Genomic DNA, 21,150 nt, shown 5'->3' on the forward strand with positions numbered 1-21,150 from the left:
AGCCTAGTGCTTTGCTTCCTCTCTGCTGTTTTGACTACCATTTATTGAGGACCTACTGTGTGCGAGGCCTTATTCTATGGGCTTTACATTGATCATCTTATTATCTCAGTGAATCTTTACAATATGTTGAAGTACAATAATAACATAATAGCAGCTAACATTTGCATGTTCTCTGTACCAAGTGCCTTATCTCATTTAATCCTCACAAGAGCCCTATGAAATAGGTGCTGTCAACATCCCCATTTTACAGATGATGAAGCTGAGGCACTGAGGGCTGAAGTTTACTTGCCCAAGTTCAACCAGGATCCCAGAGCCCATGTCACTGCCACTACCCCATGCTACCTCCCGGCAAGCCATGTCTTCATTATCTAAGTAGAGAGTGGTTTTCTGTTCTCATTTAGTGGGGAACAGATGCCGCCAAGATATGAACTTCCTGATTCCAGGTCTCCCGGCTGGCCCCAGAACCCAGATCTCCTGTCTTCTAATTCCAAATGCCTGGGTCATTTTGGGGATCAGCTAATGGGGGGCTCCCCAGGCCCAGGGACAAGGCGGCTTACCGAATTCGGACTGCATGCCAGGGTAGATGATCCTGAACACGTAATCCGTGGCCTCGTCATCTTCCTTGTCTGAAGACGTGGACTCGGCGGAACCCTGAGGGCTTCGCTTGCGTAGTTTGGGAAATACTTTGCCCTGAAAGAACATGTCCCAATACATGGTCCCTGGGACACACCTGTCTCCCAACCCGAACAGCCCGAGGCCCTTGATGGGGTATGCAGAGCCTGTGAAGCCACATAAGGGCCCATGGGCAAGAATGACTGCTCCCCAAGGCTGACCCCAACCTCGGCTTCCCTGGGTCCCCACACTCACTCACCTTCCCCCTCTGAGACCAGAGTGGTGGGTCCAGCTGCCCATGAGGGAGCAGCCCATTCTCCAAGCACGAGAGGAACTGCAGGAGGTGCCCTCCTTTAGGGAAGTGGAAGGGTGGCCTCTGGATCCCGTCCTGGCTGACCAACACCACCGTCCCACCGCTGTCCACTACCGCCGTGACCCGGCCAAAGAAGACCCAACAGGGAGTCACTATGAGGTGTGGTGCTGGGGCCCTCTGAGCCACCATATCCCCATTAGACATGCTGAGCCAGACCCACTGACCTGCTCCCAGGCCCTGGGAAAGGCCTTGGCAGAAGGTCAGGGGCAGGTTTTATCTCTCTTGAGTCCCTTTCTTCCCATCTACCATCATCGTTGACTAGGAACTCTATGCCACAGTCAAGAGTGTGGTTGACTTTCTCTATAGCCACCCACCAAGGGAAAATAATGCCCCCAAACACCCCATGTCCCTCAAGCACCCTCTACAAATCTACCTGACCTGTTTTTGTATGGAGGCTTTTAGACCTACCCATTCTCCGGGAAGTAGATAGCTAGCATGTACTGGACACTTACTGTGTATAAGCACAGCACGTTAAAGCCATCATCTTATTGTAGTACTCAAAATATGAGGCATAAATATTATTGCCTATTTTACAAATGATAAAACTGAGGTTCAGATAGGTTATGTAACTTTACCAGGGTCATAGAGTTGGTAAGTGGCAGGGCCTAGATTTGAACCCAGGTCTATCATTAAATAAGCTTAATGTTTTGTGCCTTGGTAGGTCACAGATCCCTTGCTTTCCAAAGCAGGACGGCCCTCTACTTGTAGTGAATATACCTTCTTTTGAGCTTTAAAAGGGAGACCCTAGTCATTAATTCCAGATTTGCAAAGCAAACTTTGGAGGGACAAAGAACTGGGTTCGAGTCCAGGCTCTGGAATCTATCGGCTGTGTGTCTTTGTGCCGAGCTGCTTCCTCACTTCTGAACTTGGAATGGAGCCCTTAACACTGGGTTGTTGTGACAATTAAATAATAGACATGTAAATAGTTAGAACAGTTCTTGGCACATCATGAGTGCTCAATAAGTAACAGCAACTAATACCATGGCTTTGATGTTAAGCCCTTAACATAGGTCATTTGATTCTCACAACAAGACCATGAGTAGGTGCTGTTATGATTCCCATTTTACAGATGGGGAAACTGAGGCTCAGAGAGATGAAATCACTTGTCTGAGGTTGCACAGGTAATAAGGAGGTGGGGGCAGGAAGAACACCCCAGCCCCGTGCTCCCCTTGCAGTCCCCACCTTGCTGGTGGCAGTGCAGGTAGACAATCTCTTCCAGGCGGATGGTCATGGCATAGTCCCAGTAGACGCTGGAAGGGGAGGGAAGGTTGAGCTTTCAGGATGCCTGCCCACCTCATCATGGAGAAGAGCCCAGGAGGCCAGAAGACCAAAACCATGGACCCCTCTACCCTTCTCACCAGGACGCACCTATCTGCAACTTCTATATCAGTCTTCCGAAACTCTATCTCCCCTTTTTCTGGTCCCAGTACCCCAATATTCTGAGGACTCCCCCCTGGTTACTCAAAGTCCATGTGGTTGAGGCTGACCCCACACACCGTCCAGTCCAGGACTCTAGGAACGGTCACCTAACCGAGTCCTGGCCAATCCACACATTCCGCTGTTTTGGCCACAGTGATTGGTTCAGAAATGGCAGAACCAATGAGATTCGATTGCTGGATTTTTGTTAGTAGTACTGGAAGAGATGCTCCTTTCTGCTGGATGAGTAGTGGTAAGAATGATACACGTCTAGAGATGTAGGAGGCCATGACAAGAAAAAGCCTGCCTGAGAATGGCGTCAACAGTCAGGGTAGCAGAGCCAAGAGATGAAAAGAGTTCAGGTCTTCATCACTGGAGTCCCTGGATCCAGCCAAGCCTGAAGCCACCACCACAGGATTTTTCTGTTCATGTGAACAAATGCTAAAGGCAGCTTGAGTCTGGTTTTCTGTCACCAGTATCTAGGAGCCTTAATCAACTTAACCCTAACACCATGCTACCATGTGTCCATGGGTGGGACTTAAAATAGCCACTCAAAAGCTTTGACTTCACAGGTACCATCAGTGTGACTCGAATGCTTCTATGAACCTCAGTTTCCTCCTGTGTAAAATGCAGATGATAATGCCCACTGCATAGTGTTACTGAGGATTAAATAAAATCATATATGTGAAGGGCTCATATTTGAAGTCTTATACACAAAAAACTACTTGGTTAGTGGTCCCTGTGACTATTTACTTAAAATTTTTCATTTCCAGCTCAAAGCTTACCATTGTCCTGAAATAGATTGCTTTTCCGCTCGGAATACAATGGGAGGTGGCGGCCACAGGAACTCGGGCTTGGTGTCAGCCATGGGAATGCAATGTGCAGGTCTCCTTCAGAAGACCTTGCTGTGGGAGGCAGAGTTGACCAACAGCTTCGGAGGCCACCCCTCTGGATGCACCGCCACATTTGTGCCAAGTCCATGCTTCTTCTCAGCCAGAACTGAGCATGCTGGGGTGCCAGTATAGGCCTGTTCCTGTGGGACAGGGGGCTGCCTGGGGTCACCTTTAGTCTGGGGACTCCCAACTGATATAGCCAAACATTCTTAGAACTGAACTGTGTCTCAGACTCTTCCTGCCCTATCTTCCGTCCTTCCCTCTCCTCCCTCACAGGGGTCAGACCAGCTTTATGGTTTGAGGGATCTCCCCACCTCCCTCTGCTCCTCACATTCAACCTTCACAGGCGCTTCCTCAATTTAGTCTCTCCTGCACGTCTTGGTGTTGTCTGCTTCTTGGAGGACCCAAACTAACACAGGCTTCAAAGTCAGACAAGGTTTAAATCTCACTTCTGCCACCTACATTGAACCAGTCCCTTTCCATCTTGGGCCTTGGTTTCCCCAGCTGTGAAATGAGGAAGCTGGAAGCTCTCTCAAGGCCCTTCCTGTACTGGTCTGTACCAGAATCAGCTTCATCAGGGTCATGGAATGAACGGCCTTGGAAGATGGTCAGGTACACAAGTGGTTTTAGACTAGCAGCCTCTGCCGAGCCCCTTGCATGCTGAGTCTCAGCCAGGAGACCCTTCCCTGGGCTCCCGCATGTTGCCCCATCACATTGCCTGTTTTCTCTTGTTTCTCTGTGGGGTGCTGAATGCCTGGAGAGGGGACTGGGTTTTGTTCACTTCTATAAGATACTCAGAGAATATAGAGAGTGAGTGGTTAATGCTAGGCACTGGGATGCCTAGTAAACAAAGCAACTTTCCAACTATAATCAACACCAGCAAGGAGGAGCTCTGTGAACAGTTCCTTTGGATCCACATAAATTAACACAAACAGCTTCCATGACTGACAGGTCTTTCCAGGTGCCAGGTTCCCTGCTGAGGGCTTCACATGCATTTTCACATTGACTTCTCCGCACATGCCAGTTTGGAGATTCCATTACCACATTCCCATTTTTACAGATGAACAAACTGAGGCTCAGGGAGGTAAAGTTGATTGTCCAAGATCATTCAACTAGGAAGGAGCAAGAGCTAAGTTTCTGTTTACGTTTTATGTTTTAACAGCTTTCTGGAGTAGAATTGCTGTGTCATTTGTCAAGGGTGTGTTATAATAAACTTCTAAATGGGTCTGCAAAGTGGTTGCACCATCAGCAGTGTATGAGGGTTCCAACTGTTCCTCATGGCAGGGCTGAGGTGTGAGCCAGGTCCATCCTGACTCCAGAGCCCAAATATCTATCTCTTTGGTGATATTTCCTCTTCAACATCAGAAAACTCCAGCGGGGAGTTATGATCCTAGTTGTGTAAGAGGGAAGGCTAGCTGGGAAAAGAGGTCTTAAACCTCCTCAGACAGGGGCTACTCCCCTATCTTTGCTGTCCCTTGATCCCCAAAGAGAACCTGGAACCCTTAGGTGCTCCTTTTCCCACACATTAATGCCTACATTTCTGACCCCTGGCTGTTTCTCTTCCCTGGACCCCAGGTGTCACAAAAGGATAACAAGAACAGATGGGGGTTCAGAGTCCAGGCCTAGGGAAGTCCCCAGTCCCATTGGCGGTGACCTTGAAAGTACAAATTCATCTGGAACTAAATATGGAAGCACCGACAATGTGCTTGGTCACAAACAGAGGAAAAGATACAGACACATGGAGTCCCCGATGATCTGAGCTGGAATGGGGCGGGGTTTGGCAATCATTTGGTCCAATGCCTCTCCTAAAACATTAGCATCAAAAGATTCCTGCCCACACAGTCCTGGGCTTAAGTCCACCCAACATACAGGTCCACAGGCTTTGACGTTGGACAAAAGACACTCAGTGTTTGACAGCTCCTGAAAACCCTTTGAGAACCCTCCAGTTCTGGGAAAATCTTGTCCAGCTCCCTCATTTGATACAAAGGGGAAACTAAGGTCCAGAGAGGGGGAGTGATATACCCCAGGTCAACCAGCGAGGTGAAAGCTGAGCAAAAACTTGGTCCTATAAAATATATTTATCCATTTACTTGCTTATTCGTTGTCTCCCCCAGCATAATGTAAACACAATATAAGCTCTGAGAAGATAAAGATTTTTCCTCTCCTTTTTTGTATCTGCAACCTCTCTTGTATCTGGGCACATAATAGGTGCTCAGTTAATATTTAATGAATGAATCACTGCTTTATTTCACGAAGATTATCTGAGAACCTAATATGTGCTACACTCTATGGCAGGTGCTGGGAAGAAGACACGAGCAAGACAGAGTCTTTGCCTTCATGGAACTAAGGTCTGGAGGGCGAGATAGTTGGTATACAGGAAGCGCAGATTTCGTATGTGACTACAGTTTTATAAATGCTATGAAGGATTTTCGGGGCTCTCTGTGTGATCCAAACGCATCGGGGCAGTCAGTGAAGGCCCAATTCTAAGGTTTAAGATGCATAAGCTGATAAGGTCCCTGAGCAGTGACTTTGTATTTCCCTTTGTTCTTCCTAAAGACGTCCCTAATTGTGCTAGAACACAGAGTACTGCAGCAGGGGATGCCCAGCCCCATGTTTCTTTGGTGTGTGATTACAAAGCCTTCGCTGGGTCCTATAAATTCCAGGATATCTGAGGAGACACAGTCCTGAACTAGAAGCCTACCAACCAACACTTTCTGCCTCCCTTTTTTATTAATTGATGGGAAAAGGAGCAGCATACAGGGGACTATTTGTGGGCTTGAGACCTTTAAGATTTCTCTCTCTAGGTGATGTTTTGGCCAGGGCTCTGCCTAATTCCACACCCTAAGATTCTTCTAGGTAGTTTCCAGATCTTCTCAAATCCTTGAGTTACCTCCGAGACCAGAGCCACAGGGAAGCTGAGCACAGTGGCCATTAACAGCCAGATGGAACAGCAGACAGGGGTAGGAGAACAGAGACAAGGCATGAATTTCCCTGTGCCAAAGGGAGGAAAGGGACCCGGCGCCCTACCTCTTCTCATAGTCCAGGTCTCCCACAGACCCATTCATCAGCTGGTTGGGTGTCCACTTCAAGGTCATGACGTCAGCTGTTTGGTGAAGGGAAAGGTACCCTGGCACAGCCTCCATGTCATCCCTCTGCAGAGAGAGAAGGACTCAGGCCTGGTCATAGAGAGAGTTACAGTGGAGGGGGGCCCTGGCTCATCTGACAAGAGGCTGGGTCATTCCCTCCAAGGCTATGGCCATTCGAAAGACCCTGAACCTTCTTCCAGGAAGTCATGCTAAGTGAAGCCATTTGCAGCCAACCACCCAGGATGAGTTCTATAGATCCACCTGTGAAAGCTGTCCAGCCCCAACACTTTCACACTCACGCTTGCCTTCTGAGGTTCAGAGGCCCTGCTGTGAGGGTGGGGCTGGGGGTTTCTTTAGAACCATGAAGGGGCTCTGGCCCTCTCAATATCACCCTTTCCAAAAGAGAACGCCATCTTTTTGGCCAGTATTAAGGAAGAAAGAGATGGCAGCTGAACTTATCCCAAGGACATGACCCAGAAGCTCCTCCCCAAATACCCCCGCTATACTCCCCACCCAGCAGCCTGAACCTCTGCCTTCCCAACTGGCCCACATAGCTTCTCATCTGCTGTTTTAACCCAAGTAGGGAGTGGTGGAGGGCAGTGTCTCCAAGCTTTACCCAGAGAGGAGGCCGTCCCTCCACCACATTCATCTCAACAATACATGGAGACAGACAACTAACATTTACTGAGCACCTACAGTGTACCAAGTATGGCTTAGAGTTACACAAATTGTCTCAACTGAATCAACCAGGCCTGCAGCCCTATGAGGGAGTCCATTTGCAGTCGTTCATCAATTCTAAGATGGACATTTGTTTTTTGCATGTGAATGTGCCTGAAATAGGGATGCATCTTACAGAATTTCACCATCGTGACATAGTTGTCATTAGCTGATCTCACGCAAACTCAGTCACAGTTGTTCATATTGTCATTTCAATTAATGACATGACAATATGTGTGTGGTTGATACTTCCCATTCATATCAACAGTTGTTCATATTGTCATTTCAATTAATGAAATGACAATAGTGTGTGGTCGATACTTCACATTCAGAGCACAGGTGCTATTTTAAAAGTCTCTAAAAAGATTAAACTGTAATTCAGCTTTGAATCAAAAAGTTAATGTATATGTAGAAAGGCTGGGAACAGAGCAATGAGGTGCTAGTGTGACATTCACCAATGCAGAGATGCCCACATTGCAGATTTTCTTGCAAATCAACAGCCAAGTGCAATGCTTGCAAGAAATACTGCATCTCCCATGCTCTGGAACAGAGGCCAGCCAACTTTTCTGTAAAGGGTCAGAGAGGAAATATTTCTGGCATTGTGAGCCATACAGGCTCAGTTGCAACCACTCAACACTGCTACTGTAGCATGAAAATAACCAATATGTAAATTAATGGGCATAGCTGAGTTCCAATAAAACTTTACTTGTAAAAACAGGTGGAGAGCCGCATTTGGACCATAGGCTATAGTTTGTTGATCTCTTTCTTTTGATGGAACAGAAAATTATATTGGATGGAAAAATAAGGACATCAATGACTCTAAGTCAAAAAGTGCTACAGAAGATTGGACCCTGAAATGTGAAGACATTTTAGGACCACCTCAACTAACATACTGCAACTATATTTTCTCTTTTATGTACTTATAAGAGGAATATATGACTTAAAAAAGCTAACTATATCCAAATAAGTCTCAAAAAGCTCTTTCAAAAAGTGTAAAATTTTCAAGAAGCGAGAAAACTGCATATATAATTTAATAGCATTTTTTATTTCTCGATGGTTATGTTAAAAAAAAAATGGTGCATCTTAAATTCAGGGCTTCTTAGGTCTGAGGAAATAGGTTCTTATAACCATTGTGATGTGGATAATGAGGCTCAGAGGGAGAAGTGGTCAAAACTGTGACCGCAGAGCTGGAGTGACTGACAGCTCTCCCTCTGCTTCTTCCCAGAGGAGCTCAAATACCATGCTGATCCAAATGGTCCCAGAAAGGAAATAGCAAAGGAGATATTCCATGAGGGGAGGGGCTTCACATACCTTGCTCACCATCCATACCTGGGGCCTGGTCCAGTGCTAGGGCATCAAGGGTGACTGGTAAGTGGCACAGACTGGCACCATCTGGCCTGAATTTGAATCATAACTCTGACCCTTATTCTGCTATATGGGCCTCACTGTTATCATTTACGATAACAGTGTCTGCTGCAAATGGTTGTTGTGAGATTTAATTGAGCTGATACAATTAAAAGCACTTAGCACAGTACCTGACACGTAAGAAATGCTTAATATATATTAACATGAAGATGTTTATCTTTTTATCCTAAGCATCTAGCACATAGTAGGTTCAGTATAAATGCTTGCAGAATGAGCAATAACAAGAGAGAATGGATGGATAGATGGCTGGGTGGACAGGTGGATGGACAGATGGACTAGAAAATAATTGGACAAATGAGTGGATGAAAAGATTGAAGGATGGATGGATGGATGGATAGATATAAATATAAGCAGATAGATGAAGGAATGGTGGATGGATGCATGAATAGAGGGATGGATGGATATAGAGATTGAAAGAGTTGATTGGCTGGCTAGAGATATTGATGGGTGGGTGGATAAATAGAAAAAATCCTGGCATATGGATGAATGAATGAATGAATGAATAGAAGGATATATTAGCATATGAATGAAAGGACAGAGGCGAGGAAATACTGGAAGATGAATGAACAGATGGGTGAGTAGGTGGATGGATAGATGAATGGATGAGCAACCTGCAGCCAGAGGGAACTCCTTTTCTGTGACCTGGATACAGAACGTAAGTGAAAAGTCTGGGTCTAAAATGAACTCACTGGCTGAACGAGAACGTTGTTCTTGCCATAGAGCAGGGTAGCCCGGGAGTTCTGGTGCAGGGACTCCACATAGTCACGGGCGGAGAGGGATGGCCGGTCATCCATGCTTCCGCTCGAATGCCTCTTCTGGATCTGGCAGTGTGAGGAGAGGAGGAGGACAAGACCCAGAGTGACCTTCAAGACCCCACTCTATTCCCCGCCCCCATGCCAAGTCCAGAACTCAGCCTAACTGCCCCAAAGAGCCCCGCCGTCCACCCCACTCACACAGAGGGCTGGACGCTTGGTGGGCGAGTCCTGCCGTAGGTGTGAGCTGTGGATGCGGTGCCTCTGGACAAGCTCATCTGCCGAAGGGTCAGTCCAGAAGTGATCTGCAGTCTTCATCTTGGTGTACTCTAGAGCACAGGGCCCCACTGGAGAGCAGATGGGGGTTGGCACTCCACAGCTCCTGAAAGTCTGCCCTCCTGTCTACCACTAAATTGGCCATGGATTTCACTGCCCCTACCCTCCTGCCAGCTGGGATGTCCCAGGGCCCTGCTAGGGAGAAGCCAAAACAAGATCCTGGGAGCAAGAGATAGAAAATTGCTAAGTTTTGAAGCGGGGGTGGGGGGACTGGAGGGAGGTGAAAGGCTCTTAGGAGGTATCACAAAAGCCAAGGCCAGAGATTCAGATGAAATTCAGAGCACTGGACCACTTACCTAACAAAGATGCAAGGATGGGGCCATCCACAGGATCCATCAGGAGAGCTTCCTTCTCATAGTATTTACTAGCAAGGGAGGAAAGGATTTGAATGGTGACCAGCAGAGGGCGCACAAGCCACTATGGCCTGGTGGTTAAGAGCAGACGACAGTTCAAACCCTGTCTTGTCACCCAGTTACATCTGTGAGCCGCAGTTGCCCCATTTGTAAAATTGGGATTATAATAATATATCTCAAAGGGATGTCAGGAGGACTTTTGAGACAATAGATGCTAGGCGCTAAGCACCATGCTTTGCATGAAACTGCTTAATACATGGTGTGATAAAGCCTTAATGAGGTGACAGGAGTAATCATTAGAAGGTTGCTAAGGCCTGGCTGGTTCTATCTACTTCTGCTGCATCTTCCATTTCAAACAGGAAGTCATTTAGAGGCACATATGATATCTATCCTTCTAATATTACTGAGGCGATAAAATGTTTTTTAGCTGTGGTTGATCCAAAAGGCTGTATTAACAGGTTTTCCTGTCCAGATAACTAATGTGGACGATGCTGGCCTGACATACTCAAACAAAAACAACAACAACAAAAAAACCCACCTGGCTTCTGACTCTTTGAAATAACATGTGATGCCATCAATATTACAGTGTTTGTGTCGAGTGTTTTTCGTTTTTATTTGTGAGTTGTGGTGTAGTGGTTTCTAATCCTTTGCAAACCTCATACAGTCTAGCGACTAACAGAATTTCTGATGTGGACAAGGCCTTGTTCTGACCTCCTGAAGGATATCAGGTTCAGAGAGGGTAAGTAACTTGCTGGAGGCCACAGAGCAGGTAGATGCAGGCATGGGCTACACTCGCTGGCTTAGTTCTTCCCATCCTAGAGCCAGGGGTGAAGGACACAGGATCTCAAGTCAGAGAGACTGAGTGGGAGCCCAGCTTGGCCACTCCTTCCCTCGCTTTGTGCTCCTGGGCAGGTGACTACCCTCTCTGAGCTTCGGTGTAAAACAGGAAGAAAGACATAACTCATCTGCCCGGGCTGTTGGGAGGATTAAACGTTGACCCGCATCTACAGCAATAGCACAGACTCTGACAGCAGGAAGGCCCCATTAAGTGACAGCAACATCACTGTAATTCTACCCCCAAATAAATCTATCAACCAGAATATTAGCTGAGGCAGGACTGGCCTGCCTTGGTCATGCTCAACAACAAGTCTGCACATTTTGGTGTCAGATCTAAAGAGAACACTTCAAGGCACTTTCTACTCCACCATTCCATTTCCCCTCCAAAAATCAGCAGTTATGTGACCATAAACCTTGGAAATGCTGCCTTAAAAATAGCAGGGGGGTTGGAATCAAGATATGACTCTAAATGATACCCACGGGAGTTCCTCTGAGGTGATGGGTTTCTTTGGAACGGTTCTGCATCCTGAGTGTGGTGTGGGTTACATGAAACTACATATGTGTTAACATTTCATAGGACTATATAGCAAAAAAAAAATGAGTCTATGTAAAAACCGGTGAAATCCAAATAAATCTTGTAGTTTAGCTAACAGTATTGTACCAATGACAACTTCTTGTTTTGAAAGTTATATTCTCGTTACGTAGGATGTTATTTTTGAGAGGCAAGAACTCTCGGTACTAATGTTGCAGCTTCTGTGTGAATCTAAAATTTAAAATAAAATGTTTAATGAAGGAACAGCCAGTTGGCATTGCTGCTCTAATAACTGCTAATTCCTTTTGACCAACTTATTCAGCAGGGAAACACAAGACACAAGAACATACACCAAAGGAAGTAACTTCACAGGCCCTGGACCCATAACAGGGCAGGAGGCAGAGACATATTACAACTGACAGGAGGTTAAGAGATGAACTGGAGCCTCAGAGTCTGGGTTTCTTTCAGTTCCTCTCCTGCCTCAAGGCCATGGCACCTGCTGTTCCCCGGTGCTGAGAACACTCTTCCCCACCCCCTTCACCTGGTTAATGACTACACACCCTTCAACTTGAAGCTGAACTGTCACATCTTCCAGAACACTTTCTCTGACCACCTGGAAGAGATTAAACTCCACCCACCTGTCTTGGAACACTATGACATATTATCACAATTACTATTTGCTTGTTTTCCTTTCTAAAATGGGAGCTTCATGAGGGGAAGGACCATGCTCTACTTTCTTACATACTCTTCTAGCAAACAGAATAAAAGCTTAAAAAAAAAAAAAGATGATATTACCAACTGTGCATAAAGATGTGGTTAAACATGTACTTTCATACACTGAAAAGATGAAGAGATTCTCAGATATTTCTCTCTTTCTCTCTCTCTTTCTCTCTCTCTTTCTCTCTCTCTCTCTGGCTGGGAAGGAGTGCTGGCCATGACGAGTCTCATATTATAAATTTTTCAGTGGCTCCACACTGCTCGTGGCAGGACATCGAAGCTCTTTAACATGACAGGTAAGACCAATGTATTCTCAACATCTAGGTTAGTGCCTGGCATGTAGTAGATGCTTATTAAATGCTTATTGGATGGATGAATGAATGAATGAACGCCTGCCAAGAAGACTTATACTAGAAAACCTTTACATCATAATTCTAAGCAAGGAAAGAAAATGTGGGAAGTATCACGAGGCACTTCCAAAATGCTGTGTATTCACTCTCTTTCTCACCTCTTCTCTGGAGTGGCAGCGATCCATCCCATTTACCAAAAGAGGCAAGAGGCACAGAGAAGCTAAGTGATTTCCCTACAGCCACACAGTTAGCAAGGAGACAGTGGGCTTCATTCATTGGAGAAGGAAAGTCACCAAGACCTCAAGATCCTTACACCCTACTCCAAATGCAAAGACCCCATGTTGCTATTAAACATCTGAATCTTCCCAAGGTTCTAACCTAAGCTAGTTCATATTCAAATAGCTAGAAGATCTTTATTTAATCACTTTAAAATCAAGAACACATCAAGGGGAAAAACAGAGTGGCTATGTGCCAGAGGATGCAATTCCCATGGCTACCAGCAGGTGAAGGCACATAGCACTCAGGGGTCTGGTCTTTCCCTGCTCACCTACTGTTTTCCACAAGGTAATGTACAATTTTGTCCAGGACCTTCTCGAACAACGCCGTGCGAATCCACAGGTGTTTGATGGCGAGTGGGGACAGGTTAGGCAGCTTTGGCAGCTTCCGCACATTCTCTTGGAGGCCCTGGATCTGGTTTCGCCTTCAAGGATCAGTGAAGGAGGAGAAAACACATTCACAAAAGAGAAAATCCCACAGGACCAATATACAAATGGGAAAAAGTTCAAGCTCTCTAGGAAATGAAGAAATGGCAATGATAACAAGAAACCACAGGGTTCCAGGCAAATGTGTAAAGGGTTGAAAAATCTAACAATACCCAGCGAGAGTGAAGATACGGTACAACAAACACTTTCATATACTGTTGATGGGAAAGGTAGAATCTCATACTGATATTTTTCTCTTTTAGTCTCTCCCTCCCTCCCTCCCTCCTCTCCCCCTTCCTATCATTGTCTCTATCTCTCTCTGCTGGAAGGAATTGCTGGCCAAGAAGAGTCTCAGGTTATAGATCCTTCAGAGGGTCCCCCCTGTCCTTGAGGAGCAAGCTTTTTAATACGACAGGCAGGGCGCTCCATGACCTTTGTCCTATTTACCTCTCTACTCAACCCCTTATCACTCCCCTTTCTGACCCCATAATCCAGACAGATGGAGAGGTCACTGTCTCTCACATGAAGATGTTCCAAAAGCTGCTGCTTCTTCCTGCTTTCTCTCCCTCTGCCATTCCCAAACTGAACCCTTCTCACTTCCCTCCCTCTGCCATTCCCAAACTGAACCCTTCTTAGGTCTCAGTGAGGACATCCCCTCCTACGGGAAGCCCTCGTGGACCAGCCAGAGCTGGAGAAGAGGCCCCTCCTCTGTGCCCCTCCTCAGGCACTGTAGCATGACTTCCTGCTCACTTTTCTGTCTTCCCCTCCAGACTGACCTTGAGGGCATAGACTGAGATTCAATTATCATTTTTTAAATAAAATACTTCCTAAGGGTCTACCACATGGCAAGCCACATGTCTGTGTTTCCAAGGCCCAGGACAGTGCCTGGCATATAGGAGGGGCTCAGTATATTTGTTCATATCAAATCAGTGACCGCATGAATGAATGAATGAATGAATGAATGAATGAATGAATGAATGGCTCTCCCTTATCATATGGAATGGACATCTCTAATTCCTTCATTAGCAAGTCACCATAATATGGAAGGCTTGTGGAAATCTCTCCCTTTAAGAAGTTATCAGCATCACCTGGGAATTTAGCAGATGGATTGGAAGGCACCTGAAGATTAGGTGGCTGAGGAGTCAGATACCAAATGGGGCTTGGCAATGCCAAGTGCAGAGCCCTGCCCATCACGTGGTTCTGCCCAACAGCCCTGGGCAGGCAGGGCCTGAAGGTCAAGGGGAAGAACATTTCTCATCCAGTGATGTGGCGTGACCACCCAAGGGAGATGGCAAACCCATGGCATGCATGTCTCTCTGCCTTCCCTTACCAGTCATACACATGGCCAATCAATCCACACACTCTTTCCCAAGAAGCCTAACCACAGCTCCAGAATCTTTCACGACAGTCCTCTGGGCAGCCACTAGCATCAGCTGTAGGTCAAACCTATTTGCCATCCCTGACCAGGCCCCGGATGAGGGGTTTAGCTATGCGGTCGGGATGCTGGGAGTGGTTCTGGTGGGAGGCACTCATGTGCACACACTCAGGCCGTGAGCCTCCCCATCACACAGATCATCGGCCACCAAGACAAATGAGTGAAGTCAACTCTGCCCATGTGGACAGAGACTATATTGATTCTGTTAAACTTTGGTCTTCCTGTATTTAGGGCCAGTCCTGGCTCGCAGGAGGCACTGATCCACGTGACAAAGTTTTGTGGGCGTTTACCAGGTACTAGGCTCTCAGACGCCAGGGACATGAAGGGGAATAACACAGATGTAGCTGCCTGTCCTCATGGAGTTCAAAGTCAAGAATAAGAGAGAGACGACAATCAAGTAAGCAATAAAACAAATAAATGAATATCACAGATGGTGATAACATATAGGAAGAAAATAAACAGGATATTATGAAAGAGAAATGAGGTGAAGGTTGAAATTTACACTTAGCTAGGGGAAGGCCTGAATGATGACAAGGAACCAGCGATGGAAGATGAGTGGTGTGAACCAGGAGAGGGTACAACATGTGCAAAGGCCCTGGGGTGGAAAACAGTCTGGCGGGTCCGTGGAGCAGAAAGGAGAGTGGAGTTCGTTCTGGAAGGCTCAGGCTCTTGCCGAGCCCAGGGAGGGGCATGGACTGTCCTCTGGGGGACTACCCCAGCCCTACCCAGTTCTCTGCACTCACGCGCCCTCGATCAGCTGCTCCAGGTCCTGGACCTTACGGCTCAGCTCCTCGGCTGGCGGGAAGCTCTTGCCCACCTTCATGAAGAGAGCTGCGATCTTGTTGCTGCGCAGGAAGCCAGCTGCCCTCCGCCGCAGCCCATGCAGGACGCAGGCCTCCACAGCCGCTGCAGGGATGCAACAGTCAGCGGGCCCCGCCCTGACCATGGTTCCTGGCACCCAGCCCAACTAGAGCTTCAGTCATGCAGAGACACCATGGAGAGCCAGGGGCCCTCAGAATCACAAATCTGTGACAGAGGCATAGAGAAAAGTATGTATGCCTCTCCACCTTATACTCCCTCAAAAGGGAGCGAGAGCGCTTTGTGGCTGACCCATGCTCACCGCCCAAGGACAGATTTCTCTGTTCACATCCTCTCCCAGCCCCTACCCAGCTATGTGACTTGTGCAATCACTTCCCCTCCCTGAGCCTCAGCTTCCTCATCTGTAAAATGGGGACAGTATGAACATTAACCTCATAAAATTGCTGTTAAGATGGAAAAAAATTCATGGAAAGCAGCACGAAGCCAGGTACACAGTGAGCGCTTTACAAATGATACCTGGTCCTCCTGTTAATGGGGGAGAGGACTGGACCACAAGACTGCCCTATCTGGCTGGAAGAATCACATCGTCATCTAGTCTGATTCCAAGCACAGCTGACTTGAATCTAATTCAACTTCCACCACAGCCAGGGAAGAAAGAACAACCATCCTCATTTTTCAGATGTGGAACTGAGGCTCGAGAGGTGAACTGACTTCTCCAGGGCTCCATAGTGGTTAAGTGATGGAGCCAGGATTCAAACTCAGGTCTGAGCCCAAGGTGTGCTCATGACACTTGTGTCTCCATGAAGGACCTACAAAGGGAGTGAAGGGTGGATTTAGTCATCATCTTCCATTTCTCTGGAGGTCCTGCCCAGCTCTGGGTTGTGGCCTGGGCTCTGCCATGAACTTAGGTGTGACTTTAGGCAAATCATTTTCCCACTCTGGGCTTCCATGTTCCCTTAGGGGAATAGGCTTTGTGCAGGCCATTCTGACAGCCCCTATCTTATTTCTTGTACCCTCAATAGCTTTCTGTTAAGTATCTTCCTACCTTCTGTCTTACACAACAGACTGGGAGCTCACTCTGGTATTCAAGAGGGGCACAGTTGATGTTTTGAGGGAAAGTGAGTACATAATAAGAGCTATTCCTTCTTGTGTACCTACTGGGTATAAAACCATGTTAAGGTTTACCTTACCTAATTCTTGTTACAAAACTCAGGAGGTGAACATTCTAGGTATTGTCATCTCACAGAAGAGTGCCAGCATACCCAGGGTCAAGAGCACTGCCAAGGTTAGGTTATGTGCAAGAAGAAATCCTGAGAAGTTCTGGTTTAACTGCCTCTGTTTTTTTGTTAGCAATGGTGTGGTTTTGAATGAAGATCTACATATTGCCTGATCTGCCCATGGATTTAGATTATTCTGGGTGAGGACCTCTTAAATATCTTCATTTTTGCTTACGTACACAGTACTTTCCATTTGTTTATGGTGCAATAAATTAATCATCTATTCAGGCTTTGTAGACAGTGTTTGAATCTTTCTGACAATGGTTCATCGGAACAATGGATAAAAGAAACCTAAGGGAGGTCCTTTAGGCCCCATTTAGTGCCATCAAATATCTCTCACCCAAAACTTTCATCAGAGTTAGAGAATAACTAAGATTTTACCATTTTCTATTCCTCTAAGTCTTTCATTGGTAGGTATGTTAGCAAGTTCTGAAATGCATATACACATTACTTTATTTGCAAATGAAAATGTTCAGAAGAAACAAGCAACACACACACACATATATACATATGTGTGTGTATGTGTGTGTGTGTGTGTGTGTGTATACACACACACACACACATTCTCATGTTCATACATATTTAAATAAACATGTCTCACTTAAAAAAAATAAGATCTTGCCAAGGTCACCCCCCAAAAAACTGGCAGAGCTGAGATTTGAAGCCTGGCTGCAGAAGGGTTAAACTGACATCATTGGGGTCCCAAGTCATGGCATGTGCTAAGCATGTTGCAGGCCTATAGGTGGTGTCTCCAGCCACCTGGGTTCTACGTAGGGCCAAATCAATGAGACGGGAATTATAGCATGCTCTTTATTATGAGACACTCCGATCATGAAATAAAAAGCTTTTTGGGGAGAAAGACAGAAATGCTCCCACTTATATGTACACAGTGATTATTAGCTGAATCCTAACTTCAAAGACATGCAAAACATGTATCTCTAGGCATTGTGAAAGTACAGTAAGAATCTGGCAGCGCGGGTATTTCTGGAACCTCGTGAGCATAGCTGGTTCAAGGAGAGAAGTGTGAGTCACGCTCTGAGCTCCGGTCCTGCCTTCTTTGCTGAGCCAGCTGGACACGATCCCTCAAGATGTGTTGATGGCTCTTAATTCCCTATTTTTTTTAAGTCCCCATTTATCCTCTCCCTTTACTTGGCAACAACCATAGGCAGAGCTCGGAAAGGACGTGGAGCCCATTCCTCAGAGGCAAGACCCCTGCCACTTAGGGGAGGGTCAGTGTGAACTGAGCCCAAGGACAGAAAGCCAGTCCCTCCAATGATAACCCTGATTACCTCTTCACGGGCTACAGAGGTCACGCTTAATTTCTTCTCTAGAATTTTCTGTATTTCCAAATTCCCTAATGAAGTGCCTTCGGAATCAAAAGAATTTCAGAGTTACAAAGCAAAAAAGAAAAAAAAAAAATGACGTGGGAACCCCTGTTCAAACATGCCACTTCCCCAAGGCAGCCCGCGGAGAAAGAAGCCAACTTTCAAGGCCACAAGCCACAGACTCACCACAGAAGGAGATGATGTGGCTGCTGTCTTCGTGGACAAACTTCCGTGTGACGGCCTCCTCCATGATCTGCTTCACCTGGAAAGGAAGTCAGCTAGAGGGGAGACCCCCCAAAGCAACCCAGGGGACATTCCGATAACCACTTTCCTTCCACTCCCTCCTCACTGCATCTTCTGTAGGTCCAAAGCCTGTGGCCTGTGACAGCTCCACACTCACATTTTATTGAATTAGTTTTTTCGGCTCTTTACATGCCAGGCTTCTTCTCAGGTGTCAAACAAAGTGTCATCTCCTTCCCTGGCGACATGATCTAAGGTAGCCCTCCCCACACCTCCATCCATTCCTTATTATAGTTCCCCTGTTATAGAGTACTTATACTATTCCTGTGCTATGTGTTTGTTTACTGTCTGTCTCCCTCTTCTGGAATATACGATCCCTGAGGGCACAGCCTCGTCTGCCTTGTTCAGTGTTGCAACTATGGAGCCTAGAACAGTGTGTGGTGCATAGCGGGTGCTCAACAAATATTTTCTAAATGAGCGACTGAATGAGTGAAAACAGGTATCTAGAAGAATCAGGAGGGTGTCGTGTGAAAAATCAGCCCTGGAATTTGGCAGACCTGGGTTCAAATTCCTGATCGGGCCCCTACCAGCTGGATTTGTGATCTTGTCTTGGGTACCAGAGGCTCAGCCAGGTGAGACAACTCACCAGAGAAGTGGAGCTGGCCCAGAGTGGAGATGGAACTCCAGCCTGCGCCTGACTCCCAGGCTGAGTGCTTTTCCTACCATCCTCAGCCACTTAACAAATCTTGCTTGAGCACCTCTGATGTGCCAGGCACAGGGGACCCAGTGCTGAAAGGGCCACTGTGACCCTGCTCATGGAGATGACCCTGTGGTGGCCTGAACACCCTCCTGCTCTGCTGCATTCTGGGCCTCATTCTGCCTAAAGTCCCTGTGGGGCTTTAGCAAAGTGTGTTTCTGCTCTGGGCCTCTGTTTCCCCACTTGAGGTCGAGGAGATCAGAAGAAACAATCTCAAAGGCCCAGTGCGATATCAGTGGGGCTGTGATGTGGGTGTGAAAGGAGAAAGGTCCTGAAACCCCCCGATCCAGCAGACCCCCATTCCTTTCCTGGCAGCCTTGTGGCCCACTCAGACAGGGTGGGACAGCACATCAGTGTACCCATCTGAGAGCAGTCTCAGGCTCTCACTGCCCCTCTGCCCTTTCCTTCTGGTTCCTTCTGGTTCTGGAGGGGAAGACAGACCTCAGAGCATGCACGGCCATATTCTCTGGAAAAACACATGGTAGTCTCCACCCCAGAGCTGGCACACCACCCCTGCCCACCACAATCAAATCAGCACTCTCTCCGTGAACAGCTGCTGACCTCTGAGCTCAGAAGCTCCAAGTGGGGCTGGCCAGGCAGCATTTCTAAGCCTGAAAACTATTCAGCCAGGCCTGTGGAATTGGCCCCATTTATGGATGCAGAAACTGAGGCTCACAGAGGCACACTGGCCTGCCCAAGGCCATGTAGCTAGGACACAGAAGAGCTGGAATCCCAATTTATAAAAGTTTTTCTATCTTGTTTCCATCTGCCATATCTTGGTCCCTCTAGCTACTAGCTGTGTTTTCTTGGGCAGATCACGTCACCTCTCTGAACCTTAGTTTTCTCATTGGATAAAAGGATGATAAGAATAGCACCTGCCTCAAGGGGCTGTGGAGGACAAGAAAATGCACACCTTTTGCTGAGCACAGAGCCTGGAGCACAGCGTACCTGCAAAAATGTTAGCTGCATGCATGCATCACCCTGCCTAGAACCTCACCTGGACTCCTTTACTGTTACTCTGGTCCTGGCTGAAATATTACCTGTTCAAGAGACTAAATTCCCACAGTGGCTGCTTTTAGAACACTCATCATATTTATAATGATTTCATCAATACCTGTCCTTCCTGCTGGGCTGGGACCCCATGAGGGTGAGCACTGTGTCTCCCCATTTTATAGCTCTGGTTCTAGCACATGGTAGATGCTCAATAAAGCTCTTTCTGTTTGAAGAATGAATAGCCTGAAGGCTCACGATTGACTTCTGCTTGGGTAAAATATTTTAGCTAAAAAAAAAAATGCTTTCCTGTCACTATAATCTGGGTAAATAGAGCAGCAGCATTATTATCCCTGTTCGTCAAGGGAGGAAACAGAGGCACAGAGAGGTGGTGTACCTTGCCCAGGGTCACACAGCTGGTGAGGAGTGGAGCCAGGGCTTAGATCCAATTTTGTCTGACTTCCAGGGCTGAATTCCTTTTACAACATGCCATTGAGCCCACATGGTCTCAGAGCATTTGTCCACTCCTTTCCCCTCCCCAGGTACCTGCCTCCTTCTTTCCTTTGCTCCCCTGAGGCAGGGCACAGTGATGCCGGCCTCTAACTCAGTGTCTGAGAACCTGCTAGATGGGGTTGCTAAGCATCCAGATATGGACATCCCTCGGGACTAGAAGTGTGGAGGGAGTGAGTTCAGGCTAAGTAGCGGAGGGTAGTGGACTGTTTGGAAGGCGTGGTGGGAGGACATGGTGTCCAGGCAGCTGGGTCGGGAGTACTTTCAGAGAAGCACAGTGGGTAATTAAGAGCTAAGGCTTTAGGGCCAGACAGGCCTGGGTTCAAATCCTGACTCAGTCACTTACTAGCTATAGGACCTTAGCAAATTCCTTTACCTAGTACCAACTACTACTGAGTCAATAAAATCTGTTGCTTCTGTCCTCAGAGTATACCCAGAGTCTGTCCATTTCTCATCTCATCCACCAGCACCTCTTGGAACCAACTGAGGTCCAAGCCATAAAGTGCGACCTGGTCCAGATCACATCTGTCACCAAGTCATCTTTCTTGTCCAAATCACATCTCTCCTGGATCAGCATGGTAAATTCTTATTCATCTGCTTGCATCCACCTCCTAGAGGCTCATCTTAACATAGCCATAGGATCTTGTTAAAAGATATGTCAATAGACCAACCAAACAGAAGATCAATAAGGAAACAG

At 46.9% G+C, this 21,150-nt stretch overlaps 1 protein-coding gene across 1 annotated transcript in view; it reads right to left on the bottom strand.

Moving 5' to 3' along the window:
• SGSM1 (small G protein signaling modulator 1) overlaps positions 1-21,150 on the bottom strand; it is a 91,073-nt gene that overhangs the window by 42,330 nt on the left and 27,593 nt on the right. The window contains exons 3-12 of the mRNA XM_011374649.2: positions 18,143-18,218; positions 15,279-15,441; positions 12,947-13,099; positions 9,907-9,974; positions 9,476-9,621; positions 9,212-9,343; positions 6,322-6,446; positions 2,168-2,235; positions 872-1,035; positions 558-690 (exon numbers count right to left, since the gene is read on the bottom strand). Coding sequence (XP_011372951.2) covers positions 558-690; positions 872-1,035; positions 2,168-2,235; positions 6,322-6,446; positions 9,212-9,343; positions 9,476-9,621; positions 9,907-9,974; positions 12,947-13,099; positions 15,279-15,441; positions 18,143-18,218 — 1,228 coding nt within the window. The remainder of the gene's footprint in view (positions 1-557; positions 691-871; positions 1,036-2,167; positions 2,236-6,321; positions 6,447-9,211; positions 9,344-9,475; positions 9,622-9,906; positions 9,975-12,946; positions 13,100-15,278; positions 15,442-18,142; positions 18,219-21,150) is intronic.

This window comes from Pteropus vampyrus, unplaced genomic scaffold (assembly GCF_000151845.1).
Source record: "Pteropus vampyrus isolate Shadow unplaced genomic scaffold, Pvam_2.0 Scaffold251, whole genome shotgun sequence".
NCBI classification, from domain to species: Eukaryota; Metazoa; Chordata; class Mammalia; order Chiroptera; family Pteropodidae; genus Pteropus; species Pteropus vampyrus.